Raw genomic sequence first — 13095 nt, 5'->3', positions numbered from 1 at the left:
TTAAATGTGTTTTTTAGAATTGTTTATAAATGTGAAAATATTTAAATGACTTTTATATCCAAGATATTGGGGTGAATAAAATATAGTGTATGTGTTTTTTATTAATTAACCTTTTTCTAGTAAGTTTAATTGTTTTGTTTTGCAGGTCAATGGCTGTGAGGCTGGAGACGGAGGTGGCGGAGCTCAAGAGGAATCTCCAGCAGGCTGTCGATCACAAACTCGAGGCAGAGCGGGAGAAACAGGATGCACAGGAGCAGGTAAATAAATACACACCAGACCTGAGTGACACAGCCTCGGCAAATAAGTCGGAGTGTTTGTTTGAATTGGCTCGGAGCACAGCGCAGGTGAGGTGTTTGCCATCTGAACCATTGAGATACTGTCTGAACTCGCAGAAAGCAATACCAATTTTTTAATATCATTTAAATGTAATCATGTAATCCTTCTGCCAGTTAGTGTATTGATTTCCGTAGCTGACCTTACCCTTTTTATACTTTTATTTGAGCCAGGTCTACTGTGCTACATAAACAGGAATGCTATGTTAAGGTTTCATCTCCTCCCATGCCCTCCAAGGTCTTCCTCTCCTCTCCTTCCCTCCTCTTCTCTCTCCCTACACCCCCCCCCTCCTCCCCTACACACCTTACCTTTTTGATGATTAGTGGCATATATCCGGTGCTAGAGCCCGGATTATCTTGTCCAAGAGAAGGAGGGGTGTATGCGGGACCTAAACCTGGCAAGGTGATTTGGAGCGTTAATTCTTGGGTGTAATATTCCCTGATATTCCCTAATGTTCTGGCTGGGAGCTGAGGAGGAGGGGGGGGGCGTCTCAGGGGAGAGCGGTTGTCAGAGCTGAGCCGCCGCTGTACAAAGGCAGAATGGATAATTAAGGGTAAAGCCAGGACGGGGAACTGATGTTCATTTAGATTCGACAAACTTTGAATTCCGTCTTAAGCTTCCGTGCACAGTGGCGCTCACTCGGATCTTGATTTTTGCATTTTGTTCAAATCCGTACTCCTTTTCTCTCTCCCTGTCCTTCTCTTTTCTCACTCTTTCTCTCATACATGTCTTCCTCTCTCCATTTATTTCATTCGCTCTTCCTCACCTTACTTCTTTTTTTTCCCACTCTGTCCTTGTGAATAATGCAACACGCATAACGTGGCTCTCCTTTTTTTCTCTTAACATTAGTGCACCAGGGTTTGACAATAGTGATTGCCCAGGGCCAGTAAGACAACTGACTTAGGCCAGTTGATTGGTCAGTCAGTAGCCAAGCTCGTGCTGGCAAAGAGTTCTTCATCTATTTCTCAACTGTTGAAAATCCTTTCATCTCTGCCTTTGCTGTGCGACTGGCCCTCTTTTCTCTGTTGTACAATTTCTGATCAAACATATTGCAGGACATGTCAAGAGTTAGTCACGGGTCTGTCAAGTCTTGCAAGAAGAAGACATGGCAATGGATACCAGTGTATGAACAAAGTAAAGGTCTGTTTTTTTTATGTATTGGAAGTAGCAGTTTCCTTGGGCTGAAATAGGGCTGGTTAAAGGGCAGGTCCTTTATTTATTTTTATTTTTTTTTTAGGTTTTTATATAATTCTGTAGCTTCTCAGTGGTGGACCTTATGTATTTAAATTCAAACATTCACATTTCGGTCAAAATATGTATGTTTTAGCGTCAAAAGGATGTTTTCCCAAGAACTTCTAAAAACTTTTTCCCATGTGGCCTGACATAGGTTTCTGCATGATGACGCTGCTACATCTACAGTATGTACAGTATACATCCTTATAGTCAGTGTATTAACGTTACATACAGTAACTTAGATGACGGCAGTCGGCATGCTCCCAGTTTGGAAAGGCAGACAGGAGTACCGACACGGAGGCTAAGCAATGTACTGCTGTGTGGACACCATGCTTATTCTGATCGGAAAGTCAACACAAACAAACTAACCGATCGCTGCAGCGGTAGACCAGCAACTCAACTGTGTTGTGCGAGGTAAAATTATTGATTTTGTGAATGTAGGCTTTGAAGATCGCAATATAACGGCTCTAGTCCGGTGAAAATATTCCAAATATAGCGTACACTTTATAGCCGTTATATCGCTCTCTTCAAAGACACCAGACTACATTCATAAAAATAATAATTTTACCTCACAGAATATGGGAGTATACATACAACCCCACTTAAAAAAATCAAAACTAACCCTTTTAGATATGATTGCAGCCATTGTCACAATATTAATTAGCATATTTCCTACTGATAAATATATCTATATATATGGAAAAATATCTTATATAAAATAATCACCTTGATGTTTAATACAATAAACTGTGTTCTACAGTTTCGCACTTCATCAGTCAAAACTCTTTATACAAAACAGGAATTAATTTAGTTTTAATCACAACTTGCTTTGAATAATTAATTTGGATAACAGATTTTTTTTTTATTTTTATGATAAGATCATGTGATCATATCATTGCAATACAATTTCACTGAAAGTCAATAAACGATAATATTGTTAGTTCTTAAAGAAATAGTTTTATATTTTGGGTAATACGCTTATTTTCTCTCCTGCCAAAACTTAAGTGAGAAGATCGATACCACTGTCCTGTTTCCCCCTGCTTCCAGTCTTAATGCAAAGCTAAGCTAACTGGCTGTAGCCTCCTATTTAACGGACAAATATGAGTGTTATCGGCAAGAATGTGAATAAGCATATTTCCCAAAATGTCAAACTATTCCTTCAAGGCACTGATACCACAAACCTGTAACAACAGCCAGCAGCATCTAGTCACTATGATAGTGAAGTAGGTCCTAACAGGTGGGGTTAAAGTACTGACAAACTAGATGAATTCACAAACGTATCCGTGTCATTCGTTGGCTTCCACTCTTGGCTTTTGTTTGGTTGATCTTGTGTTCGGTCCTGTGTGCATGCGTGCTGTCCGCAGCTAATCTCGCATAGGCTACTACTGGACCCATCAGCCTGATATTTTGTGTGCTCATTTATGACTGTATGATCAAGGACCTCTCGTGGTTGCAGTGATTCACGATTTAAAAAAAAATATTTTATTAACTGTTTCATACCGCCATTGACTGCGGACTCCTCGCAAGTGATCAACAACAACAAAAAACATTTCTAGCAATCGGCTTGGCTCAAAGCAAGCCTTGCCTAGTCTGCTGCAGGCCACATTTTGGCCTTTGTCGTGGCACAAAAACTGACATCCATAGAAAAGTTTTGTCTCACTTTGAACCGGAGCACCTTTAGATTAATTCCATACCCGATATATGACCCGCTAAAGTTAGGCACGATACAAGATGAATAAATCCACATTTTTGTCATCCTCCCCGCCATCTTGACTGTAAGGGAGCCAGGAGGGACAATTGAGTGAGATGAAACTCTTTTTTTGTTTGCGAAAGGGAGAGGGAGACACACCTGGCGGAGATCTGAGTGCACTTTTCTAGCTTATTCTTGCATTTGTAGTAAACTGTTTGGGAGTGTGTGTGCATGTACTGTACTTATCTGTATGTCTTTGTATATGTGTGTATTCTCTGGCTGACTCCTGCACTCATACACAATCCCTTACATTTCCCCTTTGCATTCTTGCGGTCTTCCATCATTTCAACAACAGATGAGCTTTTCAATGAATTTGACTCCAAACAGTGTTTAAACACCAGTATGATGGCCCTTCTGACTATGACTCCTTCATTAGGTCCCAATCTCTGTTATTGACCATCAGAAGATGAATTATCCGCTGGTGAAAAAAATCAAAGGGTTTGAAATGGTAAATGGTACACTACAGTGGCCTATAGAGGAAATCTATATTACAAATTGCCTCGGTGCACAGTAGCTGAACCTCAGATAGCTCTGTCTTTCTCTCTGTGTGTGTGTGTGTGTGTACAGAGTGTGTTTATGGTATATGTGTGTATGCAAAGTCTTGTTTGTGTTTTCCAGGTCTGTTTAATGTTTCCTTTCTGGTACGAAGAAAGGGATTTGCATGTTATCTGCCAGTCAATTCTGTCCTTGCATGTAAGGCGCTCAGCATGCACACACACACACACAAACACACACACTTCACTCGATCCTGTCCCTCTGCATGAGTCCAGTTCAAATGCGACTCGTGGTAAACACGAGGCATGTTTTTGTGACTGATCAGATCGTCCCCTCTCTCCTCTCTCTCTCACTCTCAACACAATCACAGTCATTAGTGTGTTTACCGCAACTTCTCTAAGCATGGAGTAAAACGATTTCAAACAGCTTTAATGAGAATTTGCAGAGAAGTTTTCAGATAGCAAAAGTTCATGAGCATGTTTTCAGTCCCATAAACTTTTTTTTAACAACTATTGATGTCATCCTATAGAAATACAATTAGACAGTAGTTTATAATCATTCCGTGTCAGCGGGTTGCCTACCTGGTGATTAGAGAGACGAGCCTGGTCCCTGCTTAAGTGTCCTTGAGCAAGACAACACGCTCAATCACAAAAAGCTCCAATTCGCTCCATTTTTCCTCCATTGTCTTCACCACTTTCAGCACAGTGGGCAACTCTGAAAGGTGAAGCTAATGCGGAGGTGCCTTAAACTTGGTTAAACATGTGTTTATGGTCTCAATTGCTAGTTTCAAGTCTTCTTCAATACAGCGTGATGTTCATTTAGTAAAAAGAGTGCCCCAGGGATGACGTGTCTTTGGTTTAGCCAGATAATTTCCACAAATGAACAGCACATTTATACATTTTTGAAGTGTGAATACAATTGCCAGAAGTAAAAAGCTAACGAACTACACCACGGTCGCATGGTGGCAGGTATAAACAACGAGGCTGCGTGATGACGTTTAGTAGTCTCATTGAGCCACTTGTTAGTAACCGCCTTTATTAAGACACATAAAGGGGAGTGAGATATTTAATGACGTATTTTATATCGTAGAATAAAACGTTAAAATCTCTTAAACTGGTCTTAACCACAAACCTTATTTCAGGCATCTAACTAGAAACCCATTCAAAAAAACCCATTGACTTCCAGACGAGGGAACCGGCAGTGCTAAAATGCTAACTCATTTCCGGGTTTTAGGACTCATTTCTGTAGCACTCTGATATGGTCCCATTTAGATTAAAATTGACAATAAAGAATAGTGTTCTTTAGGGCGTGGCTACCTTGTGATTGACAGGTCACTACCACGGCGTTGTCTGGTCTGGGATTTGTTCTGTGTTTTCGTCCTAGAACTTTAACCCTTTCACAGTGTATATTCAGTTCATGAAAGTTAACTGTAACATTTTGGTCAAATATAAATGTCTTATTCAGCGTTCAGTCGTGTTTAGCTCTACCCTCTCGTGTCACTTCTGGTTGCAAAAACCCCAAATGAGAATGACCAAAAACCAAGATGGTGCCAAAATGCCTAACTCGAGGCTCCAAAACCGCAGTCCACAAACCAATGGGTGACGTCATGGTGACTACGTGCACTTCTTACGTACAGTCTGTGCTCAAGCAGTGATAGACATTAGATAGCGACTTAGCTTCCTAACGTTGCCGTTATCTAATCACTTCTGACACACTTACTGTACAGGTGTCAAACACAGACAAGTGTTTTTTATTTGAAATATGACTGTGTGGGTGAACTTTGCAAACATGAGTGCGTAGTATTTTCATTTTGGTGATGCTAGGGAGAGTTGATCTCTGGAACGGACTTATCTGTTCATTGATCTCACTCATTATACCTGATAGAAGCACCAAGCCTGGCCTAATTAGCTTAGAATGACCCGCACTAAATCACCGTTTTTACACACGAACACAGGTTTGATGGTGGAGAAATGAGGACAGACAAATGAAGCTCATTTGTTTAGTTGATGAATAAAGAGAAGTGGTCCAATTGTCTTGACTGTTTAACCACGGAATGGCCTTCGTATTTGTTCAATTCGCGCATGCAAGCGTGTCCTTTTGTCCCATCACCCTCAAACACAGCTCATTAAGCCGCCGTCGTGTAATTCATCTGGGATGGATGGGACGGACAGTCGAGCAGACACTATTTTTCTCGTGTTGTCTCCATAACTTTCGGTGTCCCCTCTCAGCTGTCACACTGCCTTTCTTCGCCAAAGAAAACCACATGTGGATATGGATGAACCATGAACAGCTGCTCTATGCAAAGGTTTCCAAAGGGCATATAAGGCAAGATGATTTTAATTTAGCAACAGAAAGAAGATGAGAGAAAAATGTGGAATAGGTGCATGGACATTCAAAGGTTGTTTCTCTCTCTTTCTTAAGTCACGTTAAGTTTTGTTTTACAGATGTAGTTTTCTTCTTTTTTTTAAATGTTGGATTACTGAAACCTTTTTGTTCTGCAAGTGCTCAAAGTCTGTATTTACATTGTTAGATCTAGCAAGGAACCGAGGCAAATTCATGAGTTAGTCAAAGTTCAGACTTCACTTTTGTACGTGTGCTTGTGACCTTGGTCAAGGGACCCTGTATAACAAGTGGAAATGAGTCTTTACAAATCACAACTGCCACTCATCGAACAGCTTCTAATTTCTAAAAGTAAGTAAGAATGCTATTATTGTAATTACTCAAGGCTAACATTTAATCATCTCACCATAGCTGCAAGTTTTGCTCTACAAAATCCTCTTCACAGATTCAAAAAGAGCTATATAATATCGCCCTATTCAAAGTCATTCTCAGTCTCAGAACCGACGAATAAAGGCTTGTTAACTTAATACATTGATATTATTAATAACATAAAAATGGAAACCTTTGAAAGTAGGTTTCTTTTTCATTTCGACATTTTGCCATAGCAGCATACTTTTTCTTTCTTTTTCCTATTGTGTGAGATTTGTTTTGGTAAATATCATGTCCCACATCTCATATAAAGGTGAGAACATGTAACATTATACAACAAGTGAATAGTATGATGCTCGCTGATAACCCACCCAGCATTGCTGAGTTTTGGGGCTGCTTCACTGTACTCTTAAGTGAACTGAGGGCCTCTAAAAAGAGATTGGCCTTGCCACATTTTTTTTTTTCTGTGCAGAAATTCTTTCCTAAAAATCAACCGTGTAGGAGAAAATAATAAATGAATGCCTCCCACCACTATACGTAATTTTTATTTTCCAACATTTTATTAAGCTGCTGAAAATTTATGTAGCCGGTCCGGCTGAGTCCCAGTGTTAGTGCTCTACTGGCTGCTCTGCAATTCGCTCATACGGAGGTTACCGCTGATAACGTCATACCGACCCACAACGTTGTGGCTGAAGTGTAACATCAGTGCTAGAAGTGGGCCAGTACTCACCGGTACGCAGTATCGTCACTTCTACATTTTATTCTTTGGCGTACAGTGACTTTTTCTTGCGCACCGGCATTTCTCAAAAACCGCCAGTACTTGTATCTGCTCTCTCCATATCAGGTTCTCTGGGAGATTCTTAATATTAGGGTTTTCCCTCCTTGGGTGAGAACAAGGGTGATATTGATTATTATTTTTTTTTTTTAGGTGGCTAAAATAAATTTTTCTGCTGCTCCCATCCACAGCCGCTTTAGCTCGCTGTCTGACAACCCTAACCAACAGGAAACTGAAGCTATATCGCTCTCTTCAAAGCCACCAGATTACATTCACAAAAGCAGTAATTTGTGTGCAAAACATCCCTTTTCAGAAACTAGAAGATACCAAACAAGCACTCTTACAAGAACTTTTCCTGAATAAAATGCAGTCTAAAATTATAAATATTATGATTTATTTTAGAAATGGTCTTATCAAAGGCTAAATAAAAAAAATTACAAATATATGCTGGAAGTGTTGGAAGTTTCTGCGCTTCAATGATATGGACACATTTTAGCTGTGCACCCAGAAACCTAGCCTGAGGTTGTGTCTAGAAGGTAACCCACAATTTGTGAAACTCTCGCTGGTTGATGGTTAAGGTTAGGCATTGAGCTCAAATGGTTAAGATAAGGCTAGGTCATTTGGCACTGAGTTTCGTGAAAATTTTGGCAAGTTTGCGCAATTTGTGTGTTACCTTCTAGACATGACTCAAGCCTGAGTTTTTACTATATTTCAAAAGGATACCTACTAGATGTGGGAAACTTCTACCAAGGCTGGCAATGTGCACATGCAGGCTATAGATGCAAGATAGCGGACTTCAATTCTGGCAGCCACTGATAAACAACCCAGCAGCATGCGTAGGAGAGTGTGTGATGAAAGGAGTGAGGCCGTGCAGCAGCAGACGAAGGTAATTAAAGAAGCCATCATCAGCATCATTAATATGCTAGATCTGCCGTGGCCCACTGACTAGTCTAATGGAGAACATGTCATCATCGTCACCATTAGGGAGAGTGGGACACACATAAACATACGCACACATGGTCTTAATGTTGGGTCACGCCATGATTATCGCCATTAAGCCTAGAGTGAGAAGACCTGCTTAGGGAACCTCATTCTCTCCTGCCATCGCACATGCACACACAAAGTGTACACACACAGCCACACACACACACACACGCCTGTAGATCTTTAATTCAGACCCTGTGAGTGATAAGTATGCATATTTAAGTGATGTCAGGCCTGTTGGGTCTTTTAATTAGACAGAATGAATGAATGTTTTATAAAAACGTGTTTAACAATAAATGTGTTCATTAATTTGATGAGAGGATGTGCTCTGATGAGTGGAACGGAGTAATGGCTCGTATTCAGCTCTGGCGGTTTGATGGTTATGGTGATGGTAGCAACAACCGGGCTGTCTGTTTCTGATTTCTCCCCCTCCCCATGTCCATATTCCTTCTCGAAAAAGTTAACTTTGAATCACGTTTATCCCACGACTTTAGGACAGCTCGGTCTGTTTTAGTGAAAATGCACTTTTTGTCCTGGACGGCTAATGTGCAATGTGATACTAGTGCACAGCTCCATGGAGAATAGAAAAGATGGAAAATCCATTAGTCCCCGCAATCTTTTTTTTTTTTTTTCTGTCTGCAGGTACGCTTTGTGGTTTGTCATGAAAGTTCATTCAGATGTAGAAGTTCAAAAAGAGATTGCACAAAGTCCATCTTGTATCTATGGTTCATAAAAAGTGTGTGGACCGGACACCTCTGCCTTATTTTGATAGAATAAACCATCAAAATGATGAATACCATTGCAGCAGCTGTAAAGATCCCAAATCCTTCACCAGCACTGCAGTAGTCAACTCATATTCTCTAGCGTAGACCTGAAAGGACCAGTGCTATCGCCCAACTTGGTTATAAGTGCGTCCCAAATGCATTTTGTTGCCCCTTTTAGCCCCCATCATCTGCTAAAATATTTGTGCAACAAAACCAATCTAAATGTTAAGCAGGTATGCTACTTTACTCGCTTGCAATTGCACCTCCTTTGTCCCTTTTTTCTCTAAATGTCCGTCCCTCTCTCTCTCTCTCTCACACTCTCCCCCCTTTTTCTCACACACCCTTTCACTGCCTCCCTTGACACCGGTGGAAACAGAGTGATGGCGCGTAATTTAGTCCTAATCACAACATCAGACTTGTGCCGCGATTTACATTCCTCCACCAGCCCAGCCGAGCCAGTCAGACAGTCAGGAGGGAGATGTTAATGTGAGACCACAGGTAATTACTGTCATTACAGCACGGCACACATCCCGCCAAGTGTGTGTGCGTGTATGCTCGTGCATGTGGAGGTGTGTGCAGATTGCATTGGGAGTGTGGCTGTGTTTTGAGCTTTTGAATAGTATGGTTTGATATATTTATATAAATAATGCTGGAGTATTAACGTGTGGTTTTGGACTACAACAGAACATCTTTTACATGGAGATGATGTGTCTTTGCAGGGGACAAAACAGGAATGAAATCACAAACAAACAGGCGATTCACGATATTTATTCCATTGTTGGTAAATGTAATTACAATTGATGCCCTGACTGAGTTTACTCTTCAGAATTGAATGACTTGCTTGATGTAATTTCATCGTCGATGTAAGTTCATTGCTTCATTTGTTGAAACGCAGCCCGTCCTTAATCGGAGTGTAATTAAAAGTGTAATTCCTCATCATGTTATGAAATTTGAATCATTGATTATGTGTCACGGTCATCTAAACTTCCTTTCACATCTAAAGCAGCCTATTTGTGTTGTTGTTGGAGGATCATTCGCTTCTTGAACTGCTCCTTTATTATCTCACATTGTTGTGACAAATGGGAGATTGCCCAAGTCACGTCTCACACAGTCAAACTTTTTCTGTTTTTCTTTTGACCAGAACCTGACTTCACTGACAGTCACCTCTTCTCTGACACACACTTTATGTCCTCCTGCTGGCTTGCACTGGAAGTTATGTTATGTATTGCAGTACATTTTTATGAAATGCCATTTAATTCAATATTAAATAAATAAAAACGTAAGCAAATGCCTATGAAATAAAATAAAATAGATAAATATGGCTCCTGAAATAAATAAATAAATGAAGCAAGACATATAAATAGATGTAATTATATAAATGAGTCAATATAGTTCAGTGAATTAATAAAAATTAGTTTATTTTATGAAAGAACACTTTTCAAATTTGTATTTATTTCAGGGAACTTGTCTTTCATAATTCCACACTTCTTTATTTCATCAAACTATGTCCCCTATATTGCTATTTTTTAAAGCTTCTGTAGCTGTCATATTTCCCAGAGACAAGCCTTCAGTTAGCGGCTGTAGCAACTCAAATTCAGCCCGTAGAAACAAGCACCATGCAGGATCTGATCCTGGACTGAACTCCACGCCGGATCAGTAAACTTTGCGGCGAAGTAGTCTTCCCGTGGCGGGTACTCTGGGGAGTGAGGCGGAGATAGCTAGCTAGTCTGAATCTGTGAGATAACCACGCCCCATTCATTTGGAAATAAAAAGATCTGTGAAATAAATATGGCAATAGGAACTTGGCTCATTTAGCAGACTTTTTTCATCTAGTGTCCATTCCTAAAGATGTCGCAGCAGACTTTAATATTAGCCATGTGATGATGAAATGAAGGCTAATTGTTTGTCATAAACACTTTTTGATTGCTCCTGCATACTATTTTTTTACATTCAGCTCTGCATCCACAGGATTAGGATGTCTTATTATCTCTGTGTTACATTTAACTCTGTGGCGTTTTCCAGATAAACATCAACAGGAAAATATTTCGGTATAAATATGAGATTCAACATGCACACAGTACATGATTCAACTCGCACAGCAGTTGATATTTTGACATTTTGGGTTAATCATATGACATTTTTGGCTTCTTAAATCCAGACCCACATATTGGAAACTTTTTTTTCCATGTTTGCCCGAGTCATTGTGGGAAGATGGTATGGTATATCAAGGTGTTTCCATGGCGATAAGGGTAATGTGTCAGGGTCCCTAGAGTTTAGGCCTGGAAAGGTCCTGACTGATAAGCAGAATGAAAAAGTCAGCAGTTTGGCCAGTGCCATCCCATCCCTGTTTTCACCCCTCACCCATCTTCTCTCTCCAATCTTCAGTGTGCTTCCTCTGTCCTCCATCTTTCCTCCTTTGCACCTGCTTAATACCTCACCCTGTTATTTATACCTGCGTCTGCAAATGACATCTCTTTCATCCCCCATTATTCTCCATTTACCTATTTTTTCTCCTGTGTTGCTATTAGGCTCAATTTTTGACATTTATTTTCACCCTGTCCTTGCTTCCCGTCTATTAGAGCCTCACTTATCCCCCTTCTTTTTTTTTTTTACCTTCTTTTATTTAACACCTTTGGTGTGAGTGTGTGTGTAGAGTGAGAGAGAGAGACTTACGTAAACCCATCTAAATGTGGAAAGCTGTTAGGTGTTAATACTTCCCTTCAAAGAAAGTCATATTATTAAGCTCTAAACATCTGTTTTAAAGGACCAGTGTGTAACAATTAGGGGGATTTATTGGCAAAAATGGAATATCATTTTTAACAAGTATGTTTTCATTAGTGTATAATCACCTGAAATAAGTCCTTGTGTTTTCGTTACCTTAGAATGAGCCGTTTATATCTTCATGCAGCCAGCCGCCATGTTTCTACAGTAGTCCAGAACGGACAAATCAAACACTTTTAACTTTTCCTACTTGGGCCGGAGTCGATAATATTACTCGCTCCCATTGCCGCCACTCTCTCTCTCTCTTGCTTCACAACTCATTTCCCTCGAACACACATTCTAAGCACTCTACTCTTACAACAATTGGCTCTAGAGAGGGCCATTCGCGTTTTCACTTCAGCCACAGAAGCAATCCTGCACGCTTGGCGCACAGGAGAAGTATCTGCAAACTCTCCGCTAGATACCGCCAGATCTTACACACTCTTCCTTTAACTAAAGAACATTAAAACAACAATGGATTGAATGTTGGTCTTCCAGTTTCTGTTTATTACGAATCCATTCAGAGAATATATGCACAGCATTTTACATTGTTGCTATATAAACTGTTTTGTATGACGGCTTACGTTGTGATGGATAATGTTTGACTGTGTATCGTAGGAGGACACACTCCGGTCGGAGCTGGAGGGGACGCGGTCCGACAACGCAAACCTTCGCCATGAGAGCCAACTGGTCATGACGAATGTCAACCGTTGGATTACTGAACAAAAGTATGACCACACTTACACAGTGATGTGTTTTTGTTCTTAATATTAGAGCTGCAACAATTAATTGATTAGTTGTCAATTGTTAAATGAATCACCAACTATTTTGATAATCAATTAATTGGTTTGAGTAATCTTTTGATGGAAAAAAAAAAGTCTAAATTCTCTGATTCCAGCTTCTTAAATGTGAATATTTTCTGTTTTCTTTACTCGTCTATGACAGTAAACTGAATATCTTTGATTTGTGGACATATCAAGACATTTGAGGACGGCATCTTGGGCTTTGGGAAACACTGATCGTTATTTTCACCATTTTCTGACATTTTATTGACAAAAGAACTAATCGATTAATAGAGAAAACGATCGACAGATTAATAGACAATGGAAATAATCGTTAGTTGCAACCCTAAATTATTATTATTCATTTTTATATGAAAATCGTATGGCCCCCTGTGTGTGCAATGTATATTTTCATTTTATTTTAAAACTGTAAAGCCCATTACCACTGAATACATGTTAAAGTAATGCTGCTACATTATTACTGCAAAAGACACTGTTTAACTGGCGGGT

At 40.0% G+C, this 13095-nt stretch overlaps 1 protein-coding gene across 1 annotated transcript in view; it reads left to right on the top strand.

Moving 5' to 3' along the window:
- LOC119480719 (trichohyalin-like) overlaps positions 1 to 13095 on the top strand; it is a 109480-nt gene that overhangs the window by 83844 nt on the left and 12541 nt on the right. Inside the window, exons 22-23 of the mRNA XM_037757246.1 lie at positions 146 to 257; positions 12422 to 12531. Coding sequence (XP_037613174.1) covers positions 146 to 257; positions 12422 to 12531 — 222 coding nt within the window. The remainder of the gene's footprint in view (positions 1 to 145; positions 258 to 12421; positions 12532 to 13095) is intronic.

Source organism: Sebastes umbrosus, chromosome 21, assembly GCF_015220745.1.
Source record: "Sebastes umbrosus isolate fSebUmb1 chromosome 21, fSebUmb1.pri, whole genome shotgun sequence".
NCBI classification, from domain to species: Eukaryota; Metazoa; Chordata; class Actinopteri; order Perciformes; family Sebastidae; genus Sebastes; species Sebastes umbrosus.
This window is presented reverse-complemented; position numbering and strand designations above follow the sequence as displayed.